The sequence below is a fragment of the Thamnophis elegans genome, chromosome 9, assembly GCF_009769535.1.
Source record: "Thamnophis elegans isolate rThaEle1 chromosome 9, rThaEle1.pri, whole genome shotgun sequence".
Lineage (NCBI taxonomy): Eukaryota > Metazoa > Chordata > Lepidosauria > Squamata > Colubridae > Thamnophis > Thamnophis elegans.
Genome location: NC_045549.1, coordinates 74321830 through 74347163, shown reverse-complemented (window position 1 = coordinate 74347163; position 25334 = coordinate 74321830). Strand labels below are relative to the sequence as shown.

Sequence of the window (25334 nt, the reverse complement as noted above, 5' to 3'; positions counted from 1 at the left end):
TGTGTAAAAGATTGCAAACACAGTGTATATTTGTTAAATCATATGAAATATGTCCGGATTTAAATATGTTTCATATACTGAAACTGAAATAATTTGCATGTTAATTTGTAATCAGTCAATTACATTTTCAAAAAAACTGACCTTTAAAACTTAAGTGTAAAGTGAAGAAATTCCTGATTAAATATGGATGCGCTTTGCAACTTTACTAAATATTCAACATTTACTAAATATATTTTTGACATAAATGCAAGATCAACATTATATGTATTTTGGGAGAGGTGGTATTTTCATACAATGCATTTAATTACAATGCAATTACAATACAAGGCATTCAATTACAATTATGTTGACTGTGATTTTTGTCATTTTTTTTTTGCCAGCTACTTCCTGAATAGAACAGATTTGCTTAATAATTCCCAAAAGTATTTAACGACCACCACAAAAGTCATAAAATCAGACGCAGTCACTTTTTGGCCTGCTTTGTGATTGCAATGATTTATAATCAAAGTTCTGGGCTCAATTACTGTTATATGTCAAGGACTTCCTATATGTTGCATAATTATTTATTTTGTGTTACTTTCTTTATAAAAAAAAAACTAGAGAATTTATGTTATTCAAACCTATGGATTGCAAGCTTAGTTTCTTGTCAAACTATTTAGCTTGCTTTTTCTGTCCAACAAAGATCTGGAGTCAGTGAATTTCTACTGGTCATTAATGAAGTCAATATGAATAATTTTCTTTACATATTTTAAGGGTCATTGTCTGAAAATGTAAATTAGTTCATATTTTGTTTAATGACAATAATATAAACTAAAGAATGATGTTGTATTTCAGTGAAAATAGATTCTGGACTGCTTAATTTATAAAATGGATCTTCTCTTTTCTATAAGTGAGCCGCAAGCTATGTGCTACATTGAAACATCAAATTTAGATGGCGAAACTAATTTAAAAATACGACAGGTAAGAAGTATGTTTTTCCCTCTCTATTATCTTACTTTATATTGCTTCAAGATAATTCTCAGTGCATAGTTCACAGTATAAAGCAGAATCTTAAAGGGCAAAAAAAAAAAGCATTAAGGGACAGGAACGTTCATTTAAGTCCTCAAGAGATGTAGGCACTGATCCAAAGTGTATTGCATACTATTGATGTTAGTCTGTTATTTACATAAAGAAGAATCCGCATTTTAAGAAGCGTAGTTTTACCTGTAAAATATTGATAATATATATCCCTTCTTGCATTTTCAGAATGCAAGTATAAAAATTAATAACGCTTCAATTTTATGTTTGCAGTCTTCTCAATCCTTTCAGTTTTATTAGGCGTTTCACTTTATACTCAATTTTGTGAAAAATCTTACGTTGGAAATTGGGCACTGCAGGTGAACCGGGAGGGGGGAAGAAAAACGAGAGGACAGTATCATTCATAAAAAGATAAACAGATTTTTTATAATGGAAATGTATACTTAAAATATGAATACGTTATTAGCTGATAAATGATTAGGGCCAGTGCAAAGGTGTGTGTGTGTGCGTGCGCGTGCGTGTGTGTACGTACGTGTGTGTGTGTGTGTGTGTATATATATATATATATATATATATATATATATACACACACACACACACACACACACATACGTACAAATACGTACATATATATATACACACACACACACACACATACGTACAAATACGTACATACATACACACACACACACACACACACACACACACACACACACAAACATACATGGGCTGAAATGGGCGAATGCTTAGGGCAGAGAAGAAATATTTGAAATTTTGCTTTTAGTTGTCTTAAATTTGTCACGTCAGCCGTGCAAAGAATTATGGCAACTATCGTTATAAGCAACTTGGAAGTTTAATCAGTCGTCATGCAGTTTGTATTTTGGCTTAGAGTGATATTTCTGAATCTTTCCATTCTGTCTTTAACTTTATTATGAACCACTTAAAATCATAATTAAAAATACAGACTTTATTATATAGATAAATTTCTGTGTGTCTGGGTTTCTGACTGACAATAATTTATATGAGGCACAGTTTGTTGCTCCAAACAATATGACATCCTGTTCTTAAAATAAATCAGTTTTCAATATCTTGATAATTATATGGAATTAAGGAAAAAAGAGCTTATGAAACTGAAGCTAAGTGCAGGATGAATTTGCTTATACACATCATGGTATAATATGATTTACCATTACCGGTGAATGCAACTAATAAATTAATAAATAGATGTAAACACCCATATACATATAGGAAATCATAAGCTTGTGTTACTTATTCTTAATTTTTCATTATCGCATTATGAACACTTTTATTCAAACAGGGCTTACCACTGACCGCTGATATAAGGGACATTGACAACTTGGTGAGACTTTCAGGCAAAATTGAATGTGAGAGTCCTAATAGACATCTCTATGACTTTGTTGGAAATATTAGACTAGACAGCCATGGGTATGTAAACCTTTGAGTGCAATTTCTTTCATAATATTTCTAAAATCTATAAAAAAATAGAATATTGATATTGATGGAAAGAATATTTTCATTGCTGCGTTTTAACAAAAAATAATGTATATGTCAGCTGTATTAATTTCAGTTGACTTTCACTGTTTAAAGTTCTAGTAATACCCATCTCCTGAACCCATTTTATAAGTAAATATTAATTCATCCTGCCATTGAAAAAAAAAAGTTTGGCCATTTTATTTCAGCATAATTGTTCAAACCTTAAAGTTTGGAGAAAAAAAGGAAATGAAACAGAACAGGTTTTAATCATGAAAACAATCACAAGTATTTATAATTATGGTTTGGCTTTTACTCTTCATTTTACACATTCACTTCCTAGACCTGTTTCTAATCTTAACAACTTAAAATGAATGCCTCTCTTATCTGATTCCTTAACCCCGTTACTCAGACCTCAATAAGTATTTTACTCCAAGCATCCATTATGCCAGAGAATCAGAACCATAATAGAGCTGGAAGCAACACTTCAAACGTCATAAATGTGAATCAGTTGTCAGGCGCCAATTGTAAATTACGTGACCATGGGGACGCTGCCACAGTCATAAGTGTGAAAAATGGTCATTAGTCACTTTTTTTCAGTGCCATTGTAACTTCGAACCACCATTAAGCAAACTTGTAAGTCCTTCACTTATCTGTATCTCCTTCCCCAAAGGAGCTGATACAAAACAAAAATAAATTTGTGAAACAAATTGTGAAACAATTGGAACATTCAGTTAGAATGTTTCAAATGTCTTAAGTTCAGACCAAAGGAAAGTTGAGACATTTTGAAACTTCCACTATTTATGGAAACTCAAAACAAACCGGTTGCTTTCTTAATTTTCAAGCTTGGAGGCAAGGTAGTCATTGATAAACAAAATTAAGTAGTAACTATCATGCAATTTACAGAAAAATTGGCAAGAGTGGATTATTGTAAGTATTTCTATAGCCTACTATAGAAGCAATACTTTATAACATTTCTAAAGCCTAAATGTTGCTTGGACAAGCAGCAGAGAACTGAACCCAGAAATGGGAAATGTATTCAGTTTTAACTGTGTTTGTGAATCCACAGGAAAAACCCTCCATTAGCTTGAGACCACTTTCTATGCAGGCATAGCATAATTGGCATTATGCAGCAAACAAACAAACAAAAAAGCAGCACAATTGTGCATTTGTCAGCACAAAAGCTCAACAAATGTAACAATGCATCTATTATTCACATGCACAACGCACATTTTTGTATTTGGCTGTTTGCTGGCAAAGCTCAACATACAAAAGCATAATTTGCTGGAAAATCTCAACAACCATAACGGGAATATCTCTAAATGGTCATGAACCACACACATTTTTGTTAAGTGGCACTCTATCAACAAAAGCACAACAGGAATTATCTATGGTTGTGTTTGTCCACAAAAGAAAACACGAAGCACACAACAAATACATAATCCACAACATCATGTTACAATCTACGAGCTTACTTTTCATCTAGAAGAATTTAATAGCAATAAACATAACCTGGATGTATGGATGGCAAATCTAGAGAGCAGACTAAAAAGCAGAGACATCGCCCTGCCAAAAAAAGTGCATATAGTCAAGGCTGTGGTTTTCCCACTTGCAATGGATGGCTGTGAAGGTTGGATCACAAGAAAGGCTGAGCACCAAAGAATGGAGACCTTTGAACTCTGGTGCTGGAGGAGACCCCTGAATTGAGTCCCTTGGACCGCAAGGCCATCCATCCCATCAGTCCTAGAAGAGATCAACCCTGACTGCTCTTTAGAAGGCCAGATCCCGAAGATGACACTCAAATCCTTTGGCCACCTAATGAGAAGGAAGAAGGACTCCCTGGAGAAGAGCCTCATGCAGGGAAAGATTGAAGACAAAAGGAGGAGGGAGATGACAGAGAAGGAGGTGGCTGGATGGAGTCACTGAAGCAGTCGGTGTCAGCTTCAATGGACTGCAGAGGATGGGAGAGGACAGGAAGGCCTGGAGAAACGTTGTCCATGGAGTCGCGATGAGTCGGATACGACTTCGCAACCAGCAACAACAACAATAACCTGGATGTACAAAAAGATCTAGCCTCTGAGAAATGTGGTTAATGCCATATTCTCTATTCCATTTAGCTAGTTCCATTCAATACTAACTGAGGTTTCAATCCAAGTCTCTGTGGCAAAAGGATGTTACTTGCAGGGGACTATTTTGTGTTAGAAATGGTTTGCATATCCTGATTTCCCATTCAGTAGAAATGTACCTAAAACCCAATATTAAGAAGTGAGGCCTGCAAAGTTCAGCTGATTCTGGCATAGGTTCCAGGCCATCCAAGATGAAATCTTGGATTGCAGAAGACTTCCTTTCAATGGGTTCAGCAGCATTTTAACATCCGGATGGTTTTCACTAACATGGAAAAGAAATTAAAGGAAGAACCAAAGGGAAAAGCAACATCATATATCAAGATTTACAATGCTCCCTGGACAAAAATGGGTAGCAGCTTGATTTTATCAGCAGCACAAAAAAAGAAGGAGAAGAGAGAAGTCAGGCCCTTTTGTAGATTAATCACCTGACAGCAAATAAAGATGAAAAGCTAAACTGAAATGCTTTTTCTAGTACTGTTACTAATGGTACAAGAGGCCTTATTGATTAATATGTACTACCTCTGTCTTTTTCACTCTTTGAAAAAAATATCCCTAATGAACAAGGAAAATGGTGGTGAGGCTTAATCGTGTGACGTATATTAAATCAGGATGTGACTCAATTTTGGATGCAATGATCAGTTGCAAGGATTGACAGGACGATAAAAATATGAGTACAAAATAGCAATTTAGCTGTGTACAATGCAAAGAGAAACATAACATACCCAATGGCAGAATAAAAATTATGTTCTTATTAATTATTATTATTCCCATTAAAAAGTAGCATTTAATTAATGTGCCTAAGAATTTCCCCCCAAAACCCAATCTGTTTCTATATTAATGTTTCTGAAGAATTATTTTGTGATCGATTCAATGTGGCTTAATTTTTGCTGTCTTCTCTTTTAGAACTGTCCCACTGGGGCCTGACCAGATTCTTCTGCGTGGTGCTCAACTCAGAAATACACAGTGGGTTCATGGAATCGTTGTTTATACAGGACATGATACAAAACTTATGCAGGTTTGTCTTCTAACCGAGAATAACCTTGTATGTTAAAGCTCTTTGGACCTTCTGATCTATATTTATGCCATAATGGACAGGAGCAAAAGGTCGCCCGATTGGGTAATAAATTGGAAGCATGACCATACAGGTAGTCCTCAACCTACAACAGTTCATTTAGTGACTGTTCAAAGTTACAACGTTGAAAAAAAAGAGATGACCATTTTTCACACAATCGTTGCAGCAGCCTCATGGTCACATGATCAAAATTCAGATGCTTGGTAACTGACCCATGTTTATGACAGATGCAGTTTCCCAGATAGCAGATTCGCGTAACCATTGTGGCAACAAAGGTCATAAAATGGGGCAAAATTCATTTAACTGTCTCAGCAACAAAAAATTTAGACTCCGGTATAGTCATAAGTTGGGGACTATCTGCACAAAGGAACACTTAACACCATGAATTTGCTATACAGATCAAAAAAATAGTTGGCCTTCATTATTATTGGGTAAATACGTTGGTTTCATTTGACACATATCAAGGTTATATCCTTCGCTTTCTCAGTTCACTGGATAAACATATGACTCATAAATTAATAAATAAAAGTGTGCATTTATTTTATTGTCAAATTAAATCGGCAGTAATTTATTTATAGGACAACAAAATCCCATGTTACATAAAAGACAATCAACCTTCTTATCACATACACTTCAATTATTTGTTAATTTTTAAAATGCCACAACAGTCTCATATGGCTACCAAAATCTAATGTATCACTCTTTTTAGCATTTATTTCAACAGTAGTTCCTATTGTTTATTTATTGACACCATCAGTGGAACTAAGTTAAAACTACTGTGTTTTTCAAGCCTTTATAGAATAGAATAGAAACTACATGTATAAAAACAGCTCTGTGTATGTATGTTCCAGGATAGCTCTGGGACGCCTTGAGCAATTTCAACCAAACTTGGTACACAGATGACTTACTCTCTATAGAGAAATACTGTGGGGGTGAGACACCCCTAACACCCCTCTGGGTGTGTGTTCTGTTAAGATACAGCCTGTTGTGCCTTAAAATGGCTTCTATTGTGCAGCGCAATGGAGTTGCCATGGTAACGGCTTCACAGTACTTCCACAAGGGGGCTCCCTCTGGTAAGGGGGAAAATCCAACATTAGAAATTACATTTGGTCCTGACATTCTCCCCTATAAATAAATATCTGGGCAACGCCGGGTTATCGGCTAGTAAGCTATATCAGTAATTGATATGAATATTTAAGATGATTAAAGCATGAAAATATCCTTAGACATTAAAGAAAAGGAAATAAAATAGCACGTGGATGTCATATTTACTTGTGGACCCTCCTTTTCTTCCACAGAACTCAACAAGCCCACCTCTTAAGCTGTCTAATGTGGAAAGAATTACAAATATACAAATTCTGTTTTTGTTCTGCATTCTTATTGCCATGTCTCTAGTTTGTTCCATTGGTGCAGCTATATGGAATCAAAAGCACGAAGGAAAAGACTGGTACATCAACCTAACCTGTAAGCCGCTTAAAACAAGTGCATTTTTTGTGCCATAATGATATCTATATCTTACTTTACGTCTATAAAGTAAAATATGTGTGTGATGCGTCCTTCCTGTTTAAAACAGTATTATGGTTAATATTGACTAAAAGTTTTAAATGAAATTTTTAATATAGTTGGTAACTTGAAGAATTGTGTGTGCGCGCGCACTTGCATAACCATATACAAATTCACCAGAAGACATATTTGTCCAGGTTCAAATTAGAAATTGTGTGAAGCCCTGTCCCGTAGTTGCAGTTCATACATTATTTCAAAGAGTCTAAATGAATAGAACAGAACAGAACATAATTCTTTATTGGCCGTGTGATTGGACACACAAGGAATTGGTCTCCGGTACATAAGCTCTCAGTGTGCATAAAGATATAAGTGATAAAACATGATCATAGTCATAAATACATTTATCGGGAATCATAAAATACAACATTTAGTGATAGTCATAGGATACTAAATAAGCAATCAACATAAATAATCCTAGGAGACTAAATAAAACAAATAATACGATCTTAGTAATATTTTGACAGTGTTGTGGGAATGGATTGTTTAGCAGAGTGATGGCATTGGCATTCGGGGGGGGAAACTGTCCTTGTGTCTAGTTGTCTTGGTGTGCAGTGCTCTATAGTGTCATTTTGAGGGTAGAAGTTGAAACAATTTGTGTCCAGGATGTGAGGGGTCTGTAGATATTTTCACAGCCCTCTTTTTGACTCATGCAGTATACAAGCCCTCCATGGAAGGCCAGCTGGTAGCCACTGTTTTTTCTGCAGTTCTGATTATCCTCTGAAGTCTGTGTCTGTCTTGTTGGGTTGCAGAGCCAAACCAGACAGTTATAGAAGTACAGATGACAGACTCAATAATTCCTCTGTAGAACTGAATCAGCAGCTCTTTGGGCAGTTTGAGCTTTCTGAGTTGGCACAGGAAGAACATTCTTTGTTGTGCTTTTTTGTTGATGTTTTTGATGTTAGGTGTCCATTTTAAGTCTTTAGATATATAGAACCTAGAAACGGGAAGGTCTCTACTGTTGCTACTGTGTTGTCTAATGTTGTAAGAGGGGTGGTATAGGAGGGTTTCTCCTAAAATCTACTACCATTTCTATGGTTTTGAGTGTGTTTAGTTCAAGATTGTTCTGGTCACACCACAAAGCACTAGGACATTAGTACATGGTATGGTGGATTTATACTTTTCTGTCCGCACTATGATCTTAACAGAGATCCAGTTTAACTTCTATTTTCTATTTTATTTTTTTTGACACCTCTATTCAGATTTCTTTCCAAGGCAAATAATCAGATTCAAGAGCAGGTTTCATAGGAACCAGGGTATTAGGAGAGCTTTATATATAGTTTTTTTTTAAAAACAAAAAAACAAGTAAATAAATTTCTAGAATGATTGTACTTAATGTTATAAATCATGCATGATTTCTCTTTGTTCTCCCTGTTTTAACAGATGGCGGAGCTAATAATTTTGGACTTAATTTCCTGACATTTATCATTCTCTTCAATAATCTAATTCCGATCAGCCTGTTAGTTACACTGGAAGTTGTTAAATTTATTCAAGCATACTTTATAAATTGGGTAAATATAAAAATTATTGTGCTATTTGCAGACTTTCTAATAATTCGTTTCAAGAATAGAATATATGTTGTTTGATAATATTTGATAATACAAGCTATTTGTTAAAATAGTGCAGATTAAATTTCAGGATAAAATATCACAAAATATAATGTTACATGACTGGAAGCTTTAAATGGTATAGGTTAATGAAATCCCTTACAACTAAACCTTTTAAGATATAAGCTTACAAAAACATGTTTATGTCTAATACAAACTATGAAGTCAGATGATGAGTAGTCTAATGCATATTCTCAATGATGGAAGTCTACCTCCTAGCCCTATACATGACTTTATATCCACATCCTATCCTCAATATTTACACATGGGAATACAATTTTGGTAAATGTTTAATTAATGCCAAGTTCTTGCTTAATGTTTTGCTCAAAACAGATTGCAGTGGAGTGTGTGCATAAGTTAATAGCCCTTTCAGCTTTTTTATTATTATTATTTCATTAGGATATTGACATGCATTATGAACTTACAGACACTGCTGCCATGGCACGTACGTCCAATCTTAATGAAGAACTTGGCCAGGTATTTTGGATTTGGTGGGGGAAGGGGGGAGTTCTATTGTTTTATTAATGTGTAATTTCTTAATTTAAATTCACACAACCACCTCCTTTGTCATTTATCTGATAACTTGGTAGAATACAAACATTCTCTATCCTATGTTTAAATGGACTGTGTTTACATTTATCCCCCAAATATGCCAGTGTAGAATTCCTGGCAGTTTTTGGGAGTTGAAGTCCACAAGTCATAAAGGGGTCACAGTTGCCCACTCCTGTCCTAGGGATGATTCTCCGCAACATGCCAGAGCCTAATGAGACTCATTTATACCAATACCCTAATTCAACCACTATTCTGAACAGGAGAACATTTATAAAGAGTCCTACAGATCTGGTAACAAAAAACAAATGAGCCTAAGTGCCATTTTTAGCAATGACTCATTACCGGAACCATTGACAAGATATCACAAATATTCTCAGTAAGCAACACTTACAATTAGTTTTTCATCTTTGTATTTTTTTAAAGTTCAATAAAATATTATGAAAGAAACAAAAAGACAAAGAGTTCCCGGAGATACAGCAGCTTTAGGGACACTTCCCAAAAAAGAGGATGTTATTTATTTAACAGCTGCTACTAGGTTTAATCCCATCCATGTAGACAGAACATAAATCTTCAAATGATCCTTCTTGAGATCCCAGTACTCCTAATTTGTGAAGTTTTTGAAAAATGGTGCTAAATTCCAAGCTGACCCGTTTATGGATGTGTGGTCTAAAACTACCCAATACTGGGGAGTGTTTGTACAATTTTTGCCTAGCATTTTCAATATGTTGAATAATTTAAGAAACCACATTGTGTTACTACAACAGTGTTGTCATATTAATGTACGCTGAGTGAAACATATTTAAGAACATTTACTTTTACTTTTTTTAAAGGTCAAATACATCTTTTCAGACAAAACAGGTACCTTGACGTGCAACGTTATGCAATTTAAGAAGTGCACTATAGCAGGAATATCTTACGGGTGAGTTCTCTTCTTACGTCATTGCTTGATTTCATCTACCTTGCTACCTTAAAAAAAAAATAAAAGTTGGACATTTGCAATGTCATTAAAATACTTTTGGAGATCTCTTCAGGATCTTTTAAGTTAAAAACAAAATAGTCTCAAAGACAATCAAAAGCCTTTGATGCATAACTATTTCAGGGCCTGTCATATAACTCTTAAGTCAGCTTCATCTGTTTATCTGTGGAGTTCAAATGATCAATCCAGACATTTCACACAGATGCTTTTTCACTTAAACTTTAGCAACCTCTATAGCACTCTTTCCTGTGAGCCGCTGATTGTCGGATTGTTAATTATTAAAAATACAAGATGCTGAAGACCAGAATACTAAAATACTAATACAGATAGTTCTCGACTTACAATAGCTTCTTTAGTAACCGTTCAAAGTTACAACAGCACTGAAAAAAGCGACTTCTGACTGTTTTTCACACCTACGACTGTTGCCGTATCCCCATGGTCATGTGATTTATATTAGGATGTTTGACAACTGCTTCATATTTATGACAGTTGCAGCGTCTGGGGTCATGTGATCACCTTTTGCAACTTTCTGGCAAGCAAAGTCAACGGGGAAGCCAGATTCACTTAACAACCATGTTATTAAGTTAACAAGCGCAATGATTCACTTAACAAATACGGCAAGGAAAATCGTAAGATGGGGCAAAACTTAACCAATTTCTCACTTAGCAACATAAATTTGGGGCTCAATTGTGATTGTAAGTCAAGGATGTCCTGTACTAAAATTCTTCAGGATATGGGAGTTAAAAGAATTTGCTGTATTCAAAGTCCATCTATAAGAACACGCGCACACTTGCATTTATTGGATTTTCAAAACACGATAGAAATTGGAACCTAAAATTTTAGTGCCACAGACTGACGCATGTGACCCTTCTTGCACTCCTGCTTCCTCTTCTCTTATAACACTACACCTGGCTGTGCCTTGTCCTCAGGTTTAAAACCTCCCCCATCCCCGCCTTCCCTTTCTTTGCTGGCTGGGGAATTCTGGGAGTTGAAGTCTGCAAGCTTTGAAGTGGCCAAGATTGGAAACCCCCGGTCTGGAGTTGCCAGAGCTGCATGCTTGAGTTATGTAAGGCAGGCTGTGCACTCCAGGGCCCTAATTAAATAGGACTCCAAATAACATTGATCACTTTTTAAAATCTACAGTTTCAATGGCATGAATGGGTCACTAGATCATTTGTGATTTTTTTTTGCTTTAATTTCTCACTGATGAGCTTCAAGCCTTTCTTAGCTTTCTTAGCTATTTCTCTATGTTGTTCTGCCTTCTTTACATTTCATACAGCCATTCTCCTGAGACAGATGATTTTGGCTGTACTTCGGATGAGTGGTAAGCACTAATTTTTGTTGCTATTTCCTTTCTACTCGCAATGATCTATAACTATTATTAACATACTGAAACTGAGTGTATATAGAGAAAGTAATTCTGAAACAATACCTTCAAATAAACATTTCATCTGTTGAGAAGTGGGATTTGACTCATCAATTGCAAAGATAATTTATTGCTCATCCATTTTTTTAGAGTGAGTAAGCTTTACTAAACATTACTTCACTCAAATATAAATAACTTGGTTTTGAAATCTTCATATTAGAATTATTAGAGCATTACAGTATAATTTTACAGCATTATCAAAAATATCCATATACGTTCATCAAAACTCAATGTCTAGGAAACCATTATTTGTTATCAGAGGCTGACTTGATTTTTTAATCCATGGGAAAGGTCTGATTTTGATATGATTTGAAAGGGTAAATTAACTAATATTTCATTCAATATATTTATCATCATTTTATGTTGAACCCAGTTAAATATGTTGTACTACTTAATCAAACTATAAGTATGTGGATGGTAATTAAAATGTGAGCTGCCTCCTTAAATACAAATTAAATACAAATCTTGTATAACCATTATTTCAAAAAAGATGTAAACAGAATCTACATGATTTAATGAAGCTGGTTTTTTTTAAATCAAATATACAGTATGTAGTAATAGTTTCATTGCTTTCATTTTTATTTTTAGCCAGAGTCCACAAACAAAGGAAGAAAAAACATTTAGCGACTCATCATTACTGGAAAATCTGCAAAGCAAACATGTAAGATGCAGAAATACGCTGATGCAAAATAAATAATAACTTCAAAACTAACATAAAATAGGAGGAAAAAGGGGCATTATGTACATTTGCCAGTTACTTACAAAGTAATAAAGGCAGGATAAAACTCTAACAAAATAAATACAGAATAATGGAGTTGGAGGTCTTCTAGTCCAACTCCCTGTTCAAGCAGGAGACCCTATAGCATTTCAGGCCAATGGTTGTCCAATCTCTCCTTAAAAACTTCCAGTGTTGGAGCATTTACAACTTCTGGTGACAAGCAGCTCCACTGTCTAATTGTTCTCACTGTTCGGAAATTTCTCCTTGGTTCTAGGTTGCTTCTCTCCTTGAATAGTTTCCATCCTTTGCTTCTAATCCTGCTTTCAGGTATTTTGGAGAAGAGGTTGACTCCCTCTTCTCTGTGGCAGCCCCTCAGATATTGAAAGACTGCTATCATGTCTCCCCTGGCCCTTTTTTCATTAAATTAGACATACACAGTTCCTACAACCATTCATCGTATGTTTTAGCCTCCGGTCCCCTAATCATCTTTGTTGCTCTTCTCTGCACTCTTTCTAGTCTCCACATCTTTTTTATAGTGTAGTGATCAAAACTGGGGAAAAAAAATCGTGATTATCAGAAGAGTTAACAATATTTATTTCCTCTTAAGGGTTTAACCATCAGTGAGTGGAGTTTTGATATGCATAAAAACAGGTCCGCAGTCAAGAAGGGAGAGGAACACTGCTCATTGTTCTGACTCATAACCTTTTTTCTACCACTACCCCTTTTCCTTCATTAAGCACCTGGGTTGGTTGGGTTTTTTAAAACAAAATGCATATCTTTTCTTTGTCTCTTTCATTTCCCCTACCATCTTGTTTTTCCAAGGTGAATGAGTGTTTTTTTTAAAAAAAGACATGTTTATATGTCTTTGCTTCTAATCCTGCTTTCAGGTATTTTGGAGAAGAGGTTGACTCCCTCTTCTCTGTGGGGAGTGATTATGGGCGCACCACGGTTCGCCCATATAACACCAATCCTCCGTGAGCTGCGCTGGCTACCTGTTGATCGTCGGGTGCACTTCAAGGTCTTACTTACCACCTATAAAGCGCTCCATGGTAGTGGATCTGACTATTTGAGAGACCGCCTCCTGCCAATTACCTCCCTGCGTCCTATCAGATCGCACAGAGTAGGCCTCCTCCGAATTCCATCCGCCAGTCAGTGCCGACTGGCGACTACGCGGAGGAGAGCCTTCTCAGTTGCAGCTCCGACATTATGGAACAACCTCCCCATGGAGATCCGTACCCTCACCACAGTCCAGGCCTTCCGCACAGCCCTCAAGAACTGGCTATCCCGTCAGGCCTGGGGATAGGATTACTCTCACCCCGCCCGAATGTTGAGTGAATGTTGTGTTTTTATGACCAATTTCCTTTTAATCACGATTCTTTCTTTTTAAGTCTTGTCTTGCACTCCCTTCCCTTTATTGTTGTAAGCCGCCCTGAGTCCCCTCAGGGAAAAGGGCGGCATATAAATTTGCAATAAAACTAAAAAAAAAAAAACTATTTATATTTGTATAGCTGTTTTTGCACCTGTTTGTCTGTACTGTACGATTTTTAATTCTAGACAAAAGAACAATTCATTCTACTGTTTTCTGTTTTTCAGCCAACGGCACCTATAATTTGTGAGTTTTTGACAATGATGGCCATTTGTCACACAGCTGTCCCAGAAAGGGAGGATGACAGAATAGTTTACCAAGCGGCATCTCCAGGTAAGGCTTACGCGGCAGCCCGTAATCGCTTTCAACTATGTAAAAGTTTGAACTGCTTTAACGTTCAATTACATACTTAAAGATACATTCACATTGAATGGCTGGATTAGTCTGGAGTTTATTGTAAAAAGGATGCATTGCTAACTGTAGGCTGAACATTATTCTGGGGATAATGTGGGCCTTTAAAGGGACATTTTGACTTACCACACACAAAGTCACGCCTGTAATAGGCTTTGTAGAATTTCTTCATGCAATGTAATGTGAAGAGAATGAATTCGTGCCGGTTTAGTTGAACAATGCATGCCCATAATTTATACCACCAAACATCGGAATAACAGACTGTTCTGGACAGAAGATCTTGATTTTCAAAAGTCCATGTAAAAGTCTGTGATTATATCTATGCTTGGAGGTTAGAGATAAGGAAGTAGCCACCACACTTACCTTTATATGTCTTTGCCACTCCCTTTCTCATTTCCACTCATGGCCGTTTCCTCAACTATTCGAAGTTACAACAGCACTGAAGAAAGGGATATTTGTCCATTTTTCACATTTACGACTGTTACAGCATCCCCATGGTCATGTGCAGTGCTATATAGCATCGTTTTGAGGATAGTTGAAATAATTTATGTCCAGGATGTGAGGGGTCTGTAGATATTTTCACAGCCCTCTTTTTGACTCATGCAGTATACAAGCCCTCCATGGAAGGCCAGCTGGTAGCCTGTTTTTTCTGCAGTTCTGATTATCCTCTGAAGTCTGTGTCTGTCTTGTTGGGTTGCAGAGCCAAACCAGACAGTTATAGAAGTACAGATGACAGACTCAATAATTCCTCTGTAGAACTGAATCAGCAGCTCTTTGGGCAGTTTGAGCTTTCTGAGTTGGCGCAGAAGAAACATTCTTTGTTGTGCTTTTTTGATGATGTTTCTGATGTTAGGTGTCCGTTTTAAGTCTTTAGATATGATAGAACCTAGAAACGGGAAGGTCTCTACTGTTGCTACTGTGTTGTCTAATGTTGTAAGGGGGGTGGTATAGGAGGGTTTCTCCTGAAATCTACTACCATTTCTATGGTTTTGAGTGTGTTTAGTTCAAGATTGTTCTGGTCACACCACAAAGCACTAGGACATTAGCACATGGTATGGTGGATGTATACCTTTCTGTCTGCACTATGATCTTAACAGAGATCCAGTTTAACTTCTGTTTTACATGAACCAGGAAAGGCTATTATATGATAGAAGTCTTGTTTTGGAATCATTCTTAAATTATGAAATCTGCTTCTTTTTAACTTGGAAAAAAATGTAGTGGAAAATATATATGAATGAAATGAAATTGCGTGTGAATAAAATGAAGATGAAAAATCAAATTTCTGGTGGTCAAAACCACCAGTTTAGTTTATTGTTCTTATTGATTTGCCAGTGAAATAATAGTGTGTGTTTTGTTACAGATGAAGGAGCATTAGTTAGAGCAGCTAAGCAACTCCGTTTTGTTTTTACTGGAAGAACACCAGACTCTGTCATTATAGAATCTGTAAGTAGATTAAATTAGTAAACTGTCAAGGGTATCGTTGAGAAATCAGAAAGGCCTTTGAAGTTTTAAAGTTTTGTTGTTGTTGCTTTTTTTCCCCCCAGCTGGGTCAAGAAGAAAGATACGAATTGCTAAACGTGTTAGAATTTACAAGGTAATTACATAGGCCTTTTTAATGTCTTTTGTTTTCTCAGTCCCTTAAAAATGTTAACAGTTTTTCAATTCTTCCAGTTCTAGAAAAAGAATGTCTGTGATTGTGCGCACGCCATCCGGGAAATTGAGACTCTACTGCAAAGGAGCTGTAAGTTGTCAACTCCGTTTTGTTTTTTCCAAATGTAAATTTCTGAAATTTGATTGCCAGTGATATTTTCTCAAGGAATAAACAGATGATGACTTGTTTAGTCAGGCCACTCTCTTCTGTCCTTTTTTTTTTTCCTATACCAGTAAACACGAAAAAGAATGTTCTGACACATTCTCGGCTGAAGCCAATGGAGGAAACTCTTCCGCCTCTTGTTGGCTTCTTTTTAAGCTGTTAAAGGGGTGTAGTTGTCTCTTTCTTTTCAGTTTTAAAGTGGGGGGGAAATGCCTACTTTCTGATGGAAAGGGGGGAACACCGCTTCAAAGTCTAGTTTTACCCTACTGTGATTTCAGTTTTATGCCTATGCATTTTGTTTGTTTAATGCAGGGTGTCCAACCTTGGCAGCTTTTAAGACTTGTGGGCTTCAACTCCCACAATTGGCTGGCTGAGGAATTCTGGGAGTCAAAGTGCACAAGTCTTAAAAATTGCCAAGTTTGGACACCCCTGGTTTAACGCATCCTTGGATCCCAGTTCTTGGGTACAGTGCTAAGGAATCTCCCGAAATTTAGGAGAAGATAACCTGATCACTAAAAGATTCCAGGTTTTTTTTCCTATTTTTCTAGCCTCATTTTTCTTTTGGATAAGACAGATAAAATGCTCGGGTACCTAACTGCATCTTCGGCACACATAGGCCCCTAACACTTGAAACACAACTGCCTTGTGTGTGGTTGACAAATCTACCAATGGGGAAACAGATAGGGGAAGGAGGGGGCACAAGCATTGGCCATCCCCCCTGGTGGTTCCCCCCCCCCCTCCTTACGTAAACAAAATCAAATTTTACTCAAAGAAAAGAAATTGGGAGGGGGGAATCAAACATAAAAGTTTTATTTACTTGCAACACAAAAATACTCAAAGTTAAGAAAATGCCAGGTAAAGCAACAACTGGTAAATTGGTTTTTTTTTAAAACCTACACACAACTTAAAACTAATGGAAAGTGGGGTGTACTACTCCACCCACACCACCAGATGGTGCTGCTCCATTACATAAGGCTCTTTTGAATAGCAACATTCAATTTTTGGGAGGGGGGGGATGTTTAATTTAAAGCCTAAAGTTTCAATTCACAGTCCAAAATACATTATTCAGAATTCTGTGCTGTATCCTCATCAATACAGAACCAAAAACATGGGAGACAATTTTATATGTTTCATTATTGGATGTAAATTTTATTTATTTGAGACACACTGCCGCATTTGGATTTTTAATAATGAAAATAATAGTGATTTAACTAATGCATGCACATCCATACATTCAGTTCATAGTTCAAAATTGGTTAAAATTGTAAAGGATTGTTACATACGGTATTGTTTTCAATCAGTTTTTGCATTAATATAAAAATACAGATGGGGTTTTTTTGCTACATAGTGGTGATTTTTTTAAAAAGAACTTTCCTTATGCTGAATTTTTTATGGAAAATGGGATATGCATTTTAATTAAATAATTAACTGTAATACTACACATTAAATAGAGTTTTTGTTGCAGAGAATCATTTTCTGGCCTAGTTTTGTTTTTACATTTTTTTTAATGCTCAACAAAATAGATTTTTGTTCAGTCTGTTTACTGTTACTATAGGACACGGTAATTTATGATCGTCTGGCTGAAAATTCAAAATACAAAGAAATTACCTTGAAACATTTAGAGCTATTTGCTACTGAAGGTGAGTACAGTATTACTGTTTAATTATAACAGCATAGTAATAAATAATTGAGTATTAATAATAATATAAATAGATGATGATTGACAATAAACAGCCATGGTGGCGCAGTGCTTAGAATGCAGTGCTGCAGACTACTTCTGCTGATCACCGGCTGCCAGCAGCTCCAAGTCTCACTGGCTCAAGGTTGACTCAACCTTCCATCCTTCTGAGATGGGTAAAATGAGGACCCAGATTGTTGAGGCTGACTCTGTAAACTGCTTAGAGGGGACTGTAAGCTCTATGAAGCGGTATATAAGTCTAAGTGCTATTGCTATTGCTACTTTAAAACCTTACTTCTGTTTTTTCAGCTGGTATGGTGCAGATTAAAAGTTTTTAACCTCAATAGACGCTGCCTTTTGCTTATTTTCTGTATACTTAAATAACTGTCATTTGTCAACAAGCAAAAGAATCACATACGACCTGTGATGTTGCCTCTTTGAAATTGGCAGTTTGAGACATTTAAGACAGTAGCCAAGCATCTAAATTTTGATCATGTGACCATGGGGATGTTGCAGAGGTGATAAATGTGGAAAAAGGCCGTACATCCCTTTTTCCAGTGCCATTGTAACTAAACGGACTCAAACGGTCATTAAGTGAACTGTCATATGTCGAGGACTCCCCGTATTGCAGTTCTGGTTGCTGGTTTAAAGATTCAGAAAATTCAGACAGAATTTCCATTTCAAAATTCTGATTGCAAACTTCTAAAAAAAACAGCCCCAAAAAACTTTTTTTTTTGCCTATAACCTGCTTGAATCCAAAGTTCCAAACTTATAGAGAAGTCATAGTTGTGGACCATTATGTGGCTGTTTTCATAGGTCTGAGGACCCTCTGCTTTGCTGTGGCTGAGATTACAGAGAGTGATTATCAGGAGTGGCTGAACGTCTATCAAAAAGCTACAACTTCTATTCAAAACAGAGCTCTGAAACTTGAAGAGAGTTATGAACTAATTGAAAAAGTAGGTGATCCATGTTGCTTAACTTTATGCAATGAATGTTACTGAGATCTGAATTAATTGTATGTAGACTTTTATTATAAATGAACATTGTTGCTTAGCACTGATTGAATATATATATTTTAAAGGGGATTGGTTACCTCTTGTTTTCAGACTTCTCGATTGAAAGGTCTTGACAAGAAACCTCCAGACATGATTAAAAAAGGGAAGTTTGAGGATTTAAATTGTCATTTAAAAGGCACCAACCATAGCTGCACACAAGATGGTTGTCTCTCATTGCTCAATATCCAGCAGAGAAGACTGTCTTGTGTCTTTGTCACAAGGAACGATTGTTTGGAGCTCATTTGAATTTTTTTCTTACGAGATTTTATTTTTCTTGCAAAAAAAAAGACTTTTGTTAAGAAGTGAAAGGTGGAATAGCCACTTCACTGTAATACTAAGAATTTTCTATTAGTAAGTGCCTTCGTTTAAGGTGTTTTTGCTAAAGTATCAGGTGCTGAATCTAAATTATATTTCTTGCTTGCTTTAAGAAAAGGAAGTTAATTCTCTCCTGTTTTTTCTGAAGAATCTCCAGTTACTTGGAGCTACAGCCATAGAAGATAAGCTACAAGACGAAGTGCCTGAAACCATCGAAACACTCATGAAAGCAGATATCAAAATTTGGATTCTTACTGGAGACAAGCAAGAGACAGCTATTAACATTGGTAATATATTAAATTGAGTTGGTAAACTTAAATGTATGCTTCTTCTTCTTGTTGTGCCGTATCTGTCATCGGACGTTGGCAATCATGTTGGCCATCCTATTTTTATCAACAGCCACACGAAAAAGTGGTGCTGAGTTTTGTCCAAACCAGTCCCTTAGATTTTGAAGCCATGTATGTATGCATATATTTAATGTACACACCACATACACACCATACTTTAATTAAAAGACTTTTAATTAAGCAACGGGTGACAGCTTCTACCAAGTGATCATTACCACGTGCCCTAGAAAAGTTTTAGCAAGTTTCTGGTTTTGGCCTGAAATACTCTGATAGCTGCGTAGCATATTTCTGTTCAATAACTTAAGGTCAAATGGATGTCACGTAAAGAATATTGGCATTTTTATTAGCATGAGAAATTTTGCAAATCCTTTAGAATTTTCCCTAATCCTGCAATTCTGTGACCTTACAAAGGCGATTTGAACTTAATCTAACTCTAATTAATATAGAAAGAGATTATGGTTACACAAAATAGTGCATTGAGGAGGGTTCTTTACACAATTGTATTTATTTATGGTCTCAGAAACAATAAATTACCCGATTCTTATTTCATTGACTTCATCTTCTGACTCAACTTCCCCTCTTAAAAGAGTATATCCTATAGTTTAACATATTTTTTTCAAATAAAGATAGTGAATGTTGGCTGAATGTGTTCTATAAAAGCAAAACACAGTATGTTACTTTTTGTGTTCTTTGTTTATTTGAAATCAAATAGAATTCTCAACTTTCTAGTGTTCTCTTTAAATATATATTCGTTCAAGTGGCCTTGAATTTCCCACCAAACCTCCATATAGTAATTTAATGCCAGTTATTTTATCCAAGCCACAATATTCTTGCATTTTAATGTCTCGGTGTTAGGAATCATGTTTATATCTTTATGTATGTGTAATTACAACTTTTAAAAATCCAAACACAATGGCATACTTTTTTTTCCCTAATAGGACATTCATGTAAACTCTTGAAAAAGAACATGGGGCTGATTGTTATAAATGAAGGCTCCCTTGATGTAAGTATAGTCTAAATTTGTTTCACAGTCTATGTACCGAGTATAGACTAGTTTAAAAAATAAATATGGATTAATTATTTATGTTTATGATTGATAGGAAGCATATAACCTCTAGGCATTTTCTTCTTTGATCTAAATATTTTCCCAAAAGTTATGCTTTAGAAAATGTTGGTATGAAGCTAGTGTGGGGCTAAATTTTGTCATAAAAGAAAAAAATCACAAAAATCATTTCTGTAGGACATTCTATTTTGAAACGGAGCTTTGCTCACAGTGCAAGCCACTATTTCTTTTAAAAATAGAAATATTGCATTTAAGAGGTAAAACTCCCCTCCCGTTGCACAGATGGGCATGCTGACTCTTTCTCATTCTCTCATGCACACACGGACATGCACCTGCAGAGTTAGAAAATCTCAAAACTCTTGTGACTTGCTAATCTGCTAGAGAGGGCATCCTTCTCCAGTCTCCACTGTATGTAGAGAAAGGATCTGGGGCGAATACCTTAGCCTAACAGTAAACAAATAGGTTTGAAGAACATCACAGTTGTTAGTTAAACAAAGCAGACTGTACACTTCTGATCTCAAAATATAGAAAACATGCAGTGAAATTGTTTTTTTAAACACTAGCCTTTGTCGTGCCCTGTTTTCAGTACATGTTCTGTACCTCTGTTTGGTTATTTAAAAAGAGAAGTTGGAAGATTTATAATGATGGGAACTTTCTTGGCTGCAAAAACATTGTTTTCTACGCTACTTACGAGCTATGAAAGTGAAATGACATTATGTCAGCCTCGTTGCATCAAGAGAGTTTTCCCCGTAGCTCCAAACATGATTGCATTTTACCGGAATGTCTCATTTGAAGAGAGATACATTCTCAACAAATCCTATCATAGCCATTAGAACAGATACTGAAGTTCTTGAGAAGGATAACCCGAAAATAAGCCCTCCCCTAAAATATTTAAATGCATGCGCAACTGGTCCATGCCATTTTCTGGGGAGGAGGGGCAAACGTGCCCCACCCACCCCACATGCACCTGCCATCCACGCAGAACGTCCTCCCGGAGGCCGCTACCACAAACCCTAGCTGCTGCGTCCCTTCTCTTGGCGGCAGCTATAAAAAAAGCAGCAGGCCCAGCAATACTAGGGCTGGCAAGAATGTGCCAAAAACAGAGACACAACTTCCTGTTCTCTCTGGATCAGCTGATCTGTGGGCTGCGGGCCAAGGTTAAGGGACCCTCCTGCACCTCAAAAATAATAAGACCTTCCTGAAAATAAGGCCAAGCGTTTCTTTCGGGGGTCAAAAAGAAAATAAGACCCTGTCTTATTTTCGGGGAAACACACTAGTACTGATTTTAAAAAGGCTTCAGATGCAGTAGTCTGTGTCTTTTTGGAGGAAAATGCAACAATAATGTATCTTGCACGTTTACTTTATTAAAGTTTACCAGGAAAAAAGAGAGGTGGATTAACGACTAGCCTCATCTTTAATCCCCTAGCAAAGCCTCTCAACTGGCTTTAAATTATCCACTAAAAAACACAAATGGGTTGCAGAGTTTCATTGACAAAAATAATAGAGAGTTTATTTCTGAGGAAGCAAATATAAATAGAATTTTAGCATACGGCATTTGTGTTCAGTGTATAAAAAGTGATTAAAAGGATTCACATTTTCCAACAAATACAGTATATGACATTGATATAGCCCAAACCCAATTAAATAGGAACCTGGTTGTGCAAGCATATATCAAGATTCATCCCTGCTGCTGTTGAATTTTGTACCTATTTTTTTCTTAGTCATTTTAATTGTGTTTTTAACTCCCTTGATAATGTATGTTAATAAAGTCGCTCAGAATAAAATAAACAGAACCCTAGGAACAACAGAGGTGATGTGTGTGTTTATTGTGATACTTTACAGGCAACAAGAGAGACCTTAACCCATCACTGCGGCACTCTGGGTGAGGCTTTGAGGAAGGAAAATGATTTTGCACTAATCATTGACGGCAAGACATTAAAATACGCTTTGACGTTTGGTGTCAGGCAGTATTTCTTGGATTTGGCTCTGTCCTGCAAAGCCGTCATTTGTTGCAGGTAAGTCAATCAATCTTTCTTTTTTTTTCTTTCCTCATACAATTTTAGGCAGCATTCCTCCAAAATACTTTTGGTTCCAGTTGAATTTACAGTAAAGTTCTCAACCCTTATGGGAACTACTTAATGTTTTGTTTTATTTTATTTATTTATTTATTTATTTATTTATTTATTTATTTGGGGAATTTATATTGCTGCCTATTCACACATAGCGACTCAAGGCGGCTTACAGAATATAAAACCTCATATAAAAACAATAAAACTAATAAAAGAACAGTCATATGATAAATTAATATAATGAAATCACAACCCCCGGCGGCAGCACCTCACACGAGCCATTTAATGGGCTCCATCCCGCTCTGGGTTCCCCAGACCCGCTGGCAGAACCAGGTTTCAGCGCCTTCCAGGAGAGTATCAGAGTGGGGGCCGTTCTAATCGGGGGGGGGGTGATATTCCAGAGAGAGGGAACCACCACGGAGAAGGCCCTTCTTCTGGGTTCCACCAGGTGTATCTCCCTCGAGGATGGGACCTGCAGCATTCCCTGCCTCCCCGCTCTGGTGGGTCAGGTAGATATGACCGGCAAGAGACGGTCCCTCAGATCACCTGGTCCCAAGCCAGGAAGGGCTTTAAAGGTGGCAACCAGCTATATTAGTGTTAGGCTGCTAACTCTAAAACAAAAAAGTATTTTAATTAGAATTAGCATTGATTTTTGTTCAGTATTTACCTAGCTGGCAAAGAACCACAGTCCTTCGCCTTCTCCATCTGGATTGATACCCTTATCCATGTGGTCCTCGAATTGCTAACTCTTGTTTAGTGACCATTTGAAATTACGACAGTAATCTATTTCCTGATGACCATTATTTAAGTTTAATAATATCGTTTTTTTTTCCTTTTTTTTTTCCCTAGAGTTTCGCCTCTGCAGAAATCTGATATTGTAGAAATGGTTAAAAAACAGGTAAAGGTCGTGACGTTGGCCATTGGGGATGGAGCGAATGATGTCAGCATGATACAAACGGCACACGTCGGTGTTGGCATTAGTGGAAACGAAGGCCTCCAAGCTGCTAATTCTTCAGATTATTCAATAGCTCAGGTAAGGTCCTTCCACTTCCAGTCGAGAATATTAAAGCATTGTCAGTATGTGATTGTAAGCATCAAAGGCTTAAACCCTACGTGTCTTTTTTTCCTTGTTTGTAGTTCAAGTACTTGAAGAACTTACTTCTGGTCCATGGTGCCTGGAATTACAGTAGAATTGCTAAATGCATTTTGTACTGCTTCTACAAGAACATTGTCCTTTATATTATTGAGGTAAGAATGGGCTTACCTGGGGAGGGGGGTAACCACACCTCTCAATCTCCCCCCTCTCCAGAAATTTTATCTGAAAGGTATGGTTTTATCCATTTCAAACATTCCTTCCTATTTTGATTTATGAAACACAATGCAAAGAATAATCGGCATCTTTTAGGTTTGGTGGCTGCATGATAATGCATTAATATGAACTAAAGCAAAGCCAGGGAATAAATATAATCATAAAGATGTTTTTGCTGTTATTTCAGCAAGAATTATTAAGAAACGTGCCTCCTAAAATATTTAAATCGCTTAAAACCTCTTTATGTTACTATATTTTAGGGTATATGCTTCTCATTTGTTTCAGTGACTTAAATCGCCACTATACATTGATAAATTGCAATCAATTCCTATTTTCTGGATTGCTGAGAAATGTAGTGTCTTTTGTTCAACATCTTTTGAATTTCTTCTAACTCAAGGACCAAGAATCACAAAATCCTGAAGATAACAAATATTAACTGAAAACATGAAATCAACATATTTTCAGTCATCCGTGGAACCTTCTTTTTCAGTAGCTACCTCTCCATTTCTACAAATTCCTCCCTTTTTGTGATTTTTATCCCACTTCTGATATCCCAGCTAAGGATACGTTACTGGCTAAAACATTTTGCAGTGGCAGATATTTAACTTAGACTTAGTGTCATCCCTCTTTCCCATGAAAGCTTTTACTAGGAAATACATTGCTTAATACATCGGTATTTTTTGTGGCTCCAGAGTTAACAAAGCTGCCCGCCAAATTTCTCTTTTTTTTTCCCCCCGTTTGGATTTTATGTTCTGTTTTTCCGATTAATATCAATCAGTGGGTGACTGAAACTTCAGACAATCTTAGTTTAATTAAGCATCAGGACATCAGTAGCTTAGTAACTATTATTGTCTCCATCTGAGAATTCTAACCTTGTAGCTCCTTTTGCTTCTGAGATGGAAGACGTTGAAAGTCCCTGAAAGGTTTCGAACGTACGTCAAAGTGATCTGCCAATCACTTAACCTACATTCAACTTTTGCAGCTCATGCAGTGGTTAATAGCTTATGTCAACACCAAATGAATAAATGAATGGACAGAATATGCATGTCTCTAGCAAAGACAACTGCCTATCCTGAGCCTCATGTCATTGTTCAAGCGTGAGAGCAGGCAACTGATGGAGGATCTTAAGACGTCCCGTTACAATCCTTGGAACCTAAGAAAATCTGCGTAGCTGTTTATTTCTGCCCCAACTCTCTCTTTTTTTCCCCTCTTGAAACTTTGAAAAACATCTTGACCAATATTTAGCTCAAATAAGTGGCGTCTAGTTACATTTTATATTTCCGTTAAATTGCAAAATTCTACTACAAAACAACGCTAGAGTAAAAAAAAAATTAAATTACTTGAAATGCTGAACTAATTGCTT

At 36.5% G+C, this 25334-nt stretch overlaps 1 protein-coding gene across 1 annotated transcript in view; it reads left to right on the top strand.

Moving 5' to 3' along the window:
- ATP8A1 (ATPase phospholipid transporting 8A1) overlaps nucleotides 1-25334 on the top strand; it is a 64115-nt gene that overhangs the window by 20102 nt on the left and 18679 nt on the right. The window contains exons 8-26 of the mRNA XM_032224250.1: nucleotides 891-960; nucleotides 2336-2463; nucleotides 5538-5649; nucleotides 7005-7170; nucleotides 8650-8777; nucleotides 9273-9350; nucleotides 10256-10344; nucleotides 12416-12488; nucleotides 14139-14244; nucleotides 15683-15765; nucleotides 15867-15916; nucleotides 15994-16063; nucleotides 17691-17775; nucleotides 18630-18769; nucleotides 19332-19470; nucleotides 20469-20533; nucleotides 22436-22608; nucleotides 23512-23695; nucleotides 23800-23910. Of these exons, the coding sequence (XP_032080141.1) occupies nucleotides 891-960; nucleotides 2336-2463; nucleotides 5538-5649; nucleotides 7005-7170; nucleotides 8650-8777; nucleotides 9273-9350; nucleotides 10256-10344; nucleotides 12416-12488; nucleotides 14139-14244; nucleotides 15683-15765; nucleotides 15867-15916; nucleotides 15994-16063; nucleotides 17691-17775; nucleotides 18630-18769; nucleotides 19332-19470; nucleotides 20469-20533; nucleotides 22436-22608; nucleotides 23512-23695; nucleotides 23800-23910 (2050 nt within the window). The remainder of the gene's footprint in view (nucleotides 1-890; nucleotides 961-2335; nucleotides 2464-5537; nucleotides 5650-7004; nucleotides 7171-8649; nucleotides 8778-9272; nucleotides 9351-10255; nucleotides 10345-12415; nucleotides 12489-14138; nucleotides 14245-15682; nucleotides 15766-15866; nucleotides 15917-15993; nucleotides 16064-17690; nucleotides 17776-18629; nucleotides 18770-19331; nucleotides 19471-20468; nucleotides 20534-22435; nucleotides 22609-23511; nucleotides 23696-23799; nucleotides 23911-25334) is intronic.